General features: G+C 45.6%; 2 protein-coding genes across 2 annotated transcripts; both read right to left on the bottom strand.

Moving 5' to 3' along the window:
• Positions 1 to 963: 963 nt before the first annotated feature.
• LOC125536698 (chlorophyll a-b binding protein CP29.2, chloroplastic-like) lies at positions 964 to 2,241 on the bottom strand. Its single transcript, XM_048699940.1, has 2 exons — positions 1,645 to 2,241; positions 964 to 1,554 (listed from the first exon to the last, which is right to left on the bottom strand). The coding sequence occupies exons 1-2, from the start codon at positions 2,140 to 2,142 to the stop codon at positions 1,192 to 1,194; spliced, it is 861 nt and encodes a 286-aa protein (XP_048555897.1). The 5' UTR covers positions 2,143 to 2,241; the 3' UTR covers positions 964 to 1,191.
• A 686-nt stretch (positions 2,242 to 2,927) lies between these two features.
• On the bottom strand, positions 2,928 to 7,754 carry LOC125536699 (protein THYLAKOID FORMATION1, chloroplastic). The gene is made up of 5 exons (XM_048699941.1): positions 7,426 to 7,754; positions 5,755 to 6,025; positions 5,068 to 5,284; positions 3,419 to 3,534; positions 2,928 to 3,338 (listed from the first exon to the last, which is right to left on the bottom strand). The coding sequence occupies exons 1-5, from the start codon at positions 7,586 to 7,588 to the stop codon at positions 3,245 to 3,247; spliced, it is 861 nt and encodes a 286-aa protein (XP_048555898.1). The 5' UTR covers positions 7,589 to 7,754; the 3' UTR covers positions 2,928 to 3,244.
• Positions 7,755 to 10,612: the final 2,858 nt, after the last annotated feature.

Genomic DNA, 10,612 nt, shown 5'->3' with positions numbered 1-10,612 from the left:
GCTTCTTGTGCACGGACCGCCACCTTCTCTGTCAGAGTCTCGGAGACTAGATCAAAAGGATCCAGCCGCCGCCACCAGATCCATGCAGCCAGCACCGGGAGATGACGACAGTCTCCCTGTACCAGAGCTAGCACGAACCGGAGCAGATCGAGTCGGAGACGATGATACTCCTGGATCTTCGGCAGACCATCGAACCGCCGGCACCACCGTGTCCAGATCGCCGGCCACACCGGGCCGCCGCCACCCCCCGCGCCGTCCGGTAGTCATCAGATCCGGGACGAGCCGGAACCGGTCGGACGAACGGGCGCGCCGTCACCCAGCCATGGGGTCGCTGCCCCCTGTGCATCTGGCCGATTCCCACCGGCACCACCACAGCCACCGCCGCTGGGACGCCGCGCCGCCGTGGGCCGAAGTGGGGGCCGCACCTCCGCGGATCTGGGCGCCCGCGCTACCCATGGATCCGGGGGAGAGGGGGGAGGCCCTCCGCCACCGCGTCACAGCACAGGCTTTGCCCGACGCCGACTACCTGCGGCGGCGGAGGGGGGACGGGACGTGGGGAGGGTCGCTGGCGGCGGAGGTTGGTCCCCCGTGTCGCCTGCGAGGGGGGCGTCAACCAGTTTGGATGGCGGTCGCATAACAGGACATGAGTCTAGGGCCCTAGTCCTTTAATTCATACCGGTTGCGGCATTGCGGTTTTTTATTTTTCTTTGCTCCTTTTGCGAGCAGTAATACTTTGAAGACCTTGTGATATTTTAAGATTTTTTTTAATAATATGGCTGCATGCATCGTTCAGATGTAGAGGCCGGGGGCAAGCCTCCTTTTTCAAAAAAAAAAAGAGATAAAAGGGGTAGCAAGCTCAGTGGCAGTGTGGCAGGGCGGTCCCGGTCAATTCTGTAGTGTGATTGCACTTGCGTGGATGCTATCTTCGTAATCGAAAAAACGAAACAAAAGATGAGCTCAAGATTGATGTACAAGTGGATGCATTAAGTCACCATTGGTTCATATTTTACAAATCACCAAGTCCCAGCAGCTCTCCTATGTGATCAGACCTGCATTACTCAACAAAGGATCTTTGCGATACCCTCTCATCCATCACTCGTCATATACAAAACGAAAAGCACGTTCGTTACACGGACGCGCGTTCGTCCATTTTGCAGCCGAGCTGACAGAAATTGCTCGACCACCGACCACTTAAGAGGAGCCCAAGGTGTCAAAGATGGTGGTGTGCAGCGGGTCGCTGAGGTGGGTGGCCCAGTTGTTGAGCGGCCCCTTGCCGGTGGCGGCGGCCTGCACGGCGAAGCCGAGGAAGGCGACCATGGCGAGGCGGGCGTGCTTGATCTCCGCCAGCTGCAGAGTCTCCTTCTTCTCCGGGTCCGCCGCGAGACCCAGCGGGTCGAAGTAGGAGCCACCGGGGTAGAGCCTCCTCTCCGGGTCCAGCTCCGCGTTGCGCTGGAACTCGATGTACCCGATCACCAGCACCTCGATCCAGATCAGCGTGGTGAGCGTGAACGGCAGCGGCTGCCCCAGGTACGACGACCCGTCCACCAGCTCCACCTGCCAGCATCGTCGCACAGATCAGCACGTACGCCCTGCAGTATATATTCAGGGCCTGTACATGCATGAGGTCGAAACGACGTTGCGTACCTTGCCGGCGTCCTGCCAGGTGACGCCGGTGAGCCACTCGACGGTGAGGGCGCCGAGGGTGGCGAGCATGGCCCAGCGGCCGTGGATGAGCTCGCACTCGCGGAACCTCTGGAGGCCGAACACCTCGGCGTAGGGCTGGAAGGGGGTGGACTTGACGTCGGCGTCCTCGAACCGGGTGCCGATGATCTCGCCCGCCAGGTTCTGGGCCAGGTTCTGGTCCAGGGAGTCCACGTCGTACTGCAGGTACTCCGCGGGCTTCCCGAGGCCGAAGGGGTCGAAGCCGTAGTCGCCGACGAGCGTGCCGTCGAGGTACTCGGGCGCCTGCGCGCCGGGGAACCACAGCGGCCGGTCGGTGGTCGGGGGCGCCTTGGCCTTCTTCGGCGGGGCCTTCTTCTTGCCGAAGCCGAACCGCGCCACGATGCGCCCGTTCTGCGGCGCCGGGTCCGCCAGCCGGGTCCCGAGGAACGCGCTCGCCGCGGCGGCCACCGACGAAGCCATGGCTGCTCGCTCCTCCTAGCTTGTCCTCCTCGGCCTTTGCGTGCGTTGAGGTGGCGGGTGGTGGTGCTGTGCTGTGTGGTGTGTGGCCGTCACGGGGTACAAATAGGGTGCTTATAAGAAATTCCCGGTGTTATCTCTGGCGTGGCACATCGGACGGCGACCAGGGCGGCTGTGATCTATCTGACGGGCGCGACCGGCTCCGCCTTATCCGAGTCTTATCTGTATGGCCCTATGAACGGGGGAGGTTGCGTTGGACGTAGGCGACACGTGGAGACCCCGGATTGGATGCTGCGGCTTCAGAGCGCTTGTGATTTGTGGTCTTCAGGGTGCGTGGGACCGGAAAGATATGGCGTAAAAATGGCCTTGCAGCTCTGGCCCTGTAATAACTGTAGAAATGCATTTTGGCCCTTCATGGAAACCATGCAGCTCACCCTTTGAATTTTCGTATAGCTTGAAATACTACTGGTAGGTCTTAAGCCATTCACACATCTACCTGGCATCATGTAAAATTCCCTAGTTTTTTTAGTACTTGCATTTTATCTGGGTATTTCTGATGATCTGGCATGAAATGATCTATTATTAGCGATGCAAGCGGTATGGGCTAGCGGACAACAGCATAGTACAAATGTAATGTAAAATTTAGGCAAGTGATGAACAAAGTTTAGAGCTAATTGATAAGTTTTGCGGGGAAAAAACAGGCTGCGGCTTGCACCCCTGTATCTATTATGATGATTTCCTCCTCAGACACTTGCAACTTCATTCAGCTTTGTACACACAGATTCAGATAAACAACACAAGTCAGAATGATTTCTTTTTCACCAAAATATATATTTTTTTTCTCATCTTGTAACATTCATCACCAGATACCTCTTCATATATTGTCAAAGAAGTGAAGAAAACGATACATTCAAACACAGAGAAGGAGAAATTACAAAATACCAAACTCAATACTACGAATAATCTGGATCTTTTTGTACGGCCGAGTACTACACTCGCGCGAAGAGCAGCCAAAGATGCCCCCGATAGTTCTCAACGCTATCCAGATGCGTATAACTGTTAATATCTGTTATCCGGACAAGCTGTCCTCTGGGGAAAGGTTGAGTTAATGCTTCAAGGGATAAGCGCTTCCATCGAATTTTGCAACAGCCTCATTCGGCTTGGGCGTCTCCAATCTCTCCTCTCTCTTCTTCTTTTCCCTGCAACGAGAATTCAAGTTAGCTGAGTCCAATTAATTGGAATAAGAGTCTTACACTGTAAAAATGGTTTAAGAGATTACCTCTCGATGTATTCCTTGAGAAGTTCCTTGGCTTGAACCAATTTCGAGAGTAAGTTGCGGTAAACGTCAAGGTCTCTATCCACGCTCTTTTTATTGATGTTTAGAGCAGCACAAAGCTATTGAGCAAGAAGAAAAGTCAGTATCTATTGTTATATCAGTCAGTATATAAATGCTTCACTGAAATGTCTGATGTACTTCAGTATATGCTAGATGTCTCACTGATGCTTTTCAAGTATTACCCTTAATGCTACTGCTACCAAGTTCTCTGCTGAGCAGCCCTGGCCCAAATTATTAAGCTAGCAGAGTTGTTCTTTTCTCTGGTCATTCAGAGACGAGTAAAGAGAGAAGAGGAAACACAAGAATGTAAATGACATCTTAAGACCAACCAGAAATGGCAAGTTATCATTCGCATAGATCTACTTGAAACACAAAATAGAGAAGTACGCAGTCACAAGGTGGCCTTACTGTACTGAGTAGAAGAGTGTAGCATACCGGTGGAAAGTAGAGGTTGAAAAAAGAAAATCTAGCAACAAACCTAACGTCAATGGATCTGCCCATAGAAATATCTGAATGTGTACATAGAGACACACCAACAAGCAACATGCACCGAATGAGTTGAATTCCCTAATGTGTTATTTCTATTTCAGCTCAAGAAAAAACAGCATAATTTACAACCTAAACCCCTGAACAATATTGGTGATGGTCAATACAGCAGGCAAGCTATGTAAATACATTAAGATTAGTAGTTCTATGTTTTGCAATGAAAGAACGCCGCGGTGGTCCTAAAGCACTTCTGGTTACTAAATATCAGATGCAAATCATCCCCTCAATTGGTTTACTCCCTCCATTCCAAAATAGATGAAGTTTCACATTTTGCAGTCTAGAGCAATATTAATTGTTTAATTTTTGTGTGCATATATAGTAACTAAAAAGAAAAATGTGAAACTATTATTCATGACAAATTTGAAGGTACAGTCCGTCTCTGACAAATCCAAATAATTTCACTCCCGTTCAAAACATAGATGTCTTTTTAGTCTGTTCACATTTTCTCAAAATATTTGTCCTCCTATATCAATGCCATTGTGTTCCTACTTTGCTCTTGATCATTAAAAAAAGCTACTCCTTTCAAAAGATGGTTAATATTGTTTAATTTTTGTGTGCATATATAGTACTCCCTCCGTTCCAAAATAGATGACTCAACTTCCAAAATAGATGACTCAACTTTGTACTAACTTAATAGATGACTCAACTTTGTACTAACCTTAAGTTAGTACAAAGTTACAAAGTTGAGTCATCTATTTTGGAACGGAGGGAAAAGTTAGTACAAAGTTGAGTCATCTATTTTGGAATGGAGGGAGTAATTAATTAACTCATTGTGCTTCAGTGCCTTGCTTTGGGGAGGGAAAATAGGCAACTTAATTGTTTTGTGAAGAAGAGATGGGTAATATTGACATTTCACTCACACTGTTTTCGTGCCCAATTCTAGAAAAATATTGTTCTTCACAAAATAAAATAGTCTGGGAAAAACAATTCCTTTCAAAATAAAAATTAGGAAACAAACAATAATGGGAAAAGGAAAAATATTGGGAAGAAAAAAAGTAACAACTAGAAGGAAATGTGCAAACAAAATAAATAATGGCAAGAACAACCTTGTCCAGTACGGTTGGCTCCGTCGCATTTGAGAGCTCAAGCAAACGGAACAAGCCAACAGCAAAGAACCGGCTGTAGCTGAAGTTTCCCTTACCCTGGGCCCTTTCTGATATATCTTTCAGAATGGACTCTATTTCCCCATCTCTGGAAGAAAATTCAACTAACAAGTTACCATTTTGTGAGCGTGCCCACTCTTCCATCCTTTGTGCATCAGCCCTAAACAGAGAAGTAAAAACTCTTAACATTTGTTTGAAACAAGAAAATTGCTTACAGAGGAAAAACTTTTATTAATGCCAACAAAGCAAACAAACTAGTACCAAATAATACATGAGATTTTGGTGCCAAGGAAGCAGACTAACTAGTGACCCAAGCATACAAACACGTAAGCAACAACTAGTGTAAACTGGGAAATTTTAACAGAAGCAGCAAGGTGCATAAGTTAATAAAACCTCTCTAAGAAAAAAATAAGGGTTGATTAACATATTTAAAAGAGTTGAGGGGTAATAGATATACTCATGCATAAAATTAACAGAAGAGAATTATAACAATCCCACTTGTACCAGTAGTTATGAAAATTAATTTGAGGATTCAGGATATGAACATGGAAAAAGGTACAATCTAATATAAAGATAAAGATGCTAGCATGTCACTGGTTCAAAGCCATTTATATGAGTTCTGATATGCACCTGTATTGCTCAGGATCTTCATTTAACGCCGTTATGTATGACTTGAAGATGGCATCCCTGTCCTCGGTGCTGGGGTACCCTTCCATAAGCTGGTCATAGACGGTGACAAATCCAAGAGCAAACACAGGATCATACTGATAGGTACTTTTGTATCTCATCAGATGTTGCTGCACCAAAAGTTCTTGTAGGACTGTACTGTAAATGCTTGGAATAGGACGTTTGTATGACTTCAGGAAGTTCATCTTTGTATCTGCCACAGTAGGTGGGATATCTGCAAAAGATTCAGAGCAGATAAAAAGGTCAGAAAAAAAATCCTTTATTTGGTTATAGTTCACATGATTAAGCTTCTCTTGTGTATATAATCACACCATTTCTCTTTATGTGCATTTTATACACGTTCAAAACGCTTCAGGCTGCATCGTAGTTGCTACACGTTACCATGTCCCAGCAGCAAGAAAGTTGGACTGATACCCATAATTCAACTAACAAAAATCTTCAGCCTTCCAACAGTTGACCCTAAACTTTTTTTGCACAAGGCATGTATAGATTTTAGCACAGGCACAAATGGTGGATAAATTAAGGGATTTGTAGCACAAACACCCTATTAACAGACTGAAACACTAATCATCAGTTCATCACAGGAACCAATCCAAAAGCGACAATTGTTAGGATTAAAGAGTTTAGCAGCATGACCTTCCAGTCCTTGCAGCCCCATGTAGAGGCCTCGCCGGTTAACAGAAAATATCTAAACTTTGCTAGTAAACTGAAACTCCACAAAAGTTTTTTATAAATCGGCCTAAAATAAACAAGTAAAAGCATTAGCCGCTGGCAAACTCATGGAGTCATAGACTGCATGTGCAAGACGTTACTGAGACCATGAGAGGCACAGGTCGGTGCCTTCACCAATTGAGACCTCACCAGCTTAACGAATAAGTATCCATTAAATTTAATAACAAGGTGCCACACTAACTCAGACACTGTAAACTTGCTCTGCTGGTTCATTCTGCAACAGAATTGCTACCAATTGGTTTAGTTGAACCGTTCAATGTCTTAGTTTGCATCGCTCGATTAGTTTCCAGTAGTGCTTTACATACTCTCTTGATAGTACCATCCAGATTAAACCTGTAATTAAATGGAGGGAGGGCCTTTACCGTTAATATTCTAGCTAATTTCCAGGAAATGAGACTGAATTTCAATCACATGAGTAGTATAAGGGAACATAACCATTTCTAATTTCAGGTTGATGTCATATTACCTCGAATGCACAACAGGAACTATACATTGATGGTAAATAATGAGTTAAAAAGATAACTGTCGCAAAAAGAATCATAGGGTAACCAGTGCCCGGTGGTGCGAAAAATTGAACAATTAGATGCTAAAAATTGGTATAAGGCGTGCTGGCACCCTGTTCAAACGAAACGAGGGTTTGGGATGGGAGCAGGAATGGAACAGGGTGTCGTATTACCCCGCTCAAACTCACTAGCTTGCAGCTCAGCGGCACCGTGTATCAGTTCGTACCAAGTACGATGCTCGTCGGTCGCTGCAGCAACGCATCGGCGCTGCCTAGCTCGAGCGGCACCGCAGCGCGAGCTGGATGCAGAGGGATGGGGGACTGGGTTGTCTGCCAGGCCACAAGCAACCATACGAGAGACAGAGCGCGAGCAAACTCACCACCAGCCGTAGCGACGCAGCGCACCACCGAACGTGAGCCCCGCCGAGCCCTCGCGTTGAGCATGACGCCACCGGAGACGCTCACCGCGGCAGTCGCCGTCGACGGCCTCCAGTCGGCCGCTCGGCGCAGTGCAGCGAACGGAAGCGATGATATGGCCGCCATGGGAGAGTCCTCGGGCTACCACCGGCTCCCTCACGGGATACGGCGGCGGATGGTCGACACCGCCGGTGAGGGCAAAAGGGTAATTGCCAGGGGCAGGTGGGAGGAAAGGCTATTGCTCGTCTGGGAAGGGAGGGATGTGATCTTTCTTATCCAGTAGGCGGACAAAGGCTTCCTGGCCACCAGACGTTGCCACATGGGATGGCATTCTTTTGATTGGGAAATATCCCTGGTTTCGAACGGCTTTTTGATGAAATTTCATGGGCTGAGAGGTTGGATTTTGCTTCAGGTTCTGCAATTCGGAGTTCTAGAACGGCATTCTGATGGATTAGTTTAGGACTTCAGCAGCTAATGTCCATCCAAGTGTTTTGGAATGTTGTTATTAGTTTTTGGTGTACACGCAACAAAAGCATGTTGATTTAGCTAACAAGAAAAAACCATGCTATTTTCTCTAAAAAGAAGAACAGGCTGAGGTAGACTTTGTCTAAATTGTTTTTGTACAACTGGATTAAATTTCTATTTCAGATTTGTGTCTTTATTTCTCACAAAAGTCAAAGCATCCTTTATATGTGGGTGTTGGTATAAAAGAATACTCTCTATATCCAGGGGATTAAATACGAGTTAGAGGTTGATCAAACCATCTTTGCCATTCATAAATTTACAACTTTTACTCTCTAGATTCAAGGGCTTAAATTTTTTATCGAAATATTACCCTCTAGTTACTTCTACTTTATTTGCCTCTTAATTACTCTACAATTTTAAGTGCTACATCCAAATTGCAAATTATGCTCATCTAGTGTATGCATGGTAACATTTTTGTGAGTTCTTATAGTAAATCAATGTGTTGAGAGAATTTCGCCTGGTCCTAACAATATGGTATTAGAGCTAGTACGCAGAATTTATAGATTTTTTTTCATGGAGTGAAATTTGTAGTTGAGTGGACGTCACGTCAGGATAATAGTAGATTTAGAACACAAGAGCGACAAACTAGTTACTCAGGCTCAGGCTCACAAGGTGCGCAAAAGCCCTACTTCATGCCTTGCTCTTTCTCTTATATATCTAGGATATCAATAATTACAATGTAAGTGGGTACTTGTCGAGTTAGGGAATCTCAACGAGTTATGATGGAGATTTTGACGGTAGTATGGCAAGAAAAACTATGGGAAGCCGATCTCCATGATCCAGTATGCTAAAACTAGGCAGAAAGGGCAGATATCCTTCTATTGTGCCCTTCTTGCCCTTTATATAGCTCCAGTGTTGACGAGGTTAAGGCTCAAGGACCTTGAGATGGCTTGCCGAGAGGTGTAACCCGGACCCCGGGAAGGCAACCTCAGGAAGCCGGTACGTGAAGGAAGCTGAAGACCCACATGTATAGGAGATCAATTGTAGTACTTTCGATAAGTAATAGTGTCGAACTCAATGAGGAGGAGAAGGAATTGATAAGCAGTTTCCAGCAAGGTTTCACTATAATTGTTGTAAAGATAGTTTTGATAGATAATTTGATAGTAAAATAATTTGTAACAAGGTAAAAAGTAACAAAAGTAAATAGGTGCAACAAGTGTCCCAATCCTTATGTATGCCAAGGACAAGTCGTTGGTGTTCCTTATAATAGCAAAAACGCTCTTGAGGACACACAGGAATCTCGGCAAGTTACTTACACCATGATTCGTTAAGTTACCGTTCATTGATTTGATAAGTATTGTGTGGGTGGACTGGAGCTAAGGCATTGTAATAACTTGAACAAACACGCACTTGTGATTATACCCTCCATGCATGCATCCGCAAATACAAGAGAAGTAATTAAGATAAATCTAATGGTAACATTAAATTGAGATAACCCATCATCTACGAACTAATTCCACAATGTCTTCCCCTTGGCCCAAAGAAGTTTCCCGGGAAGAACAGCTCCGCCGGAGCCCTAGATTGCTTCTGCCCAGGTTCCACCTTGAGACGGCGGCGCTTCGTCCCGAAAGCTTTCTTATTATTTTTTCTAGGTCAAAACCTTTCACATAGTAGAAGATGGGCACCAGATGGTGGCCAGGGGGCCCACAATCCCTGGGGGTGCACCCTGGGGGGTAGGGCACTGATACGTCTCCATTGTATCTACTTTTCAAACTCTTTTGCCCTTGTTTGGACTCTAATTTGCATGATTTGAATGAAACTAATCCGGACTGACGTTGTTTTCAGCAGAATTGCCATGGTGTTATTTTGTGCAGAAATAAAAGTTCTCGAAATGACCTGAAACTTCACGGAGAATATTTTTGGAATAAATAAAAAATATTGGCGAAAGAATCAAAGAAGGGGACCCACAGGTTGTCCACAAGGGTGGAGGGTGCCCCCTAGGGCGCGCCCCCTGCCTTATGGGTCCCACGAAGCTCCACCGACCTCAGTTCCAACTCCATATATTCACGTTCGGGGAGAAAAAAATCAGAGAGAAGGATTCATCGCGTTTTACGATATGGAGCGGCCGTCACCCCCTGTTCTTCATCGGGAGGCCAGATCTGGAGTCTGTTCGGGGCTCCGGGGAGGGGAAATCGTCGCCATCATCATCAGCAACCTTTCTCCATCACCAATTTCATGATGCTCACCGTCGTGCGTGAGTAATTCCATCGTAGGCTTGCTGGACGGTGATGGGTTGGATGAGATTTATCATGTAATCGAGTTAGTTTTGTTAGGGTTTGATCCCTAGTATCCACTATGTTCTAAGATTTATGTTGCTATGACTTTGCTATGCTTAATTCTTATCACTAGGGCCCGAGTGCCATGATTTCAGATCCGAACCTATTATGTTTTCATGAATATATTTGTGTTCTTGTGTAACATCCCAAATTTTCAATTTGGAATGTTACACACTAGATCATCATGCATACCATATTTTCTTGCATTTTGGTTGATCCTAGAAATTTCACGCAACTCAAGGACCCTCGGAGAGAGTTGGAGATTTCGTTATTTTCATATTTGAGTTCTCTCAAATTTTGGAAAAGAGGATCATTTGATTTATTTATTTCATCTTCAATTATTTTTCCA

The sequence above is a fragment of the Triticum urartu genome, chromosome 2, assembly GCF_003073215.2.
Source record: "Triticum urartu cultivar G1812 chromosome 2, Tu2.1, whole genome shotgun sequence".
Lineage (NCBI taxonomy): Eukaryota > Viridiplantae > Streptophyta > Magnoliopsida > Poales > Poaceae > Triticum > Triticum urartu.
Note: the sequence above shows the minus strand (reverse complement) of the source record. Positions and strands in the feature narration are given on the sequence as shown.

What these genes read in the sequence shown, in the direction of transcription:
- LOC125536698 (XM_048699940.1), bottom strand. Translation starts at nt 2,142, where the DNA reads ATGGCTTCGTCGGTGGCCGCCGCGGCGAGCGCGTTCCTCGGGACCCGG. An exon ending in CCTGGCAGGACGCCGGCAAG is followed by an intron (nt 1,555 to 1,644) that starts GTACGCAACGTC and finishes CGATGCTGGCAG; the next exon opens with GTGGAGCTGGTGGACGGGTC.
- LOC125536699 (XM_048699941.1), bottom strand. Translation starts at nt 7,588, where the DNA reads ATGGCGGCCATATCATCGCTTCCGTTCGCTGCACTGCGCCGAGCGGCC. An exon ending in AGCCAACCGTACTGGACAAG is followed by an intron (nt 3,535 to 5,067) that starts GTTGTTCTTGCC and finishes CTTGCTCAATAG; the next exon opens with CTTTGTGCTGCTCTAAACAT. An exon ending in CTCAAGGAATACATCGAGAG is followed by an intron (nt 3,339 to 3,418) that starts GTAATCTCTTAA and finishes TTCTCGTTGCAG; the next exon opens with GGAAAAGAAGAAGAGAGAGG.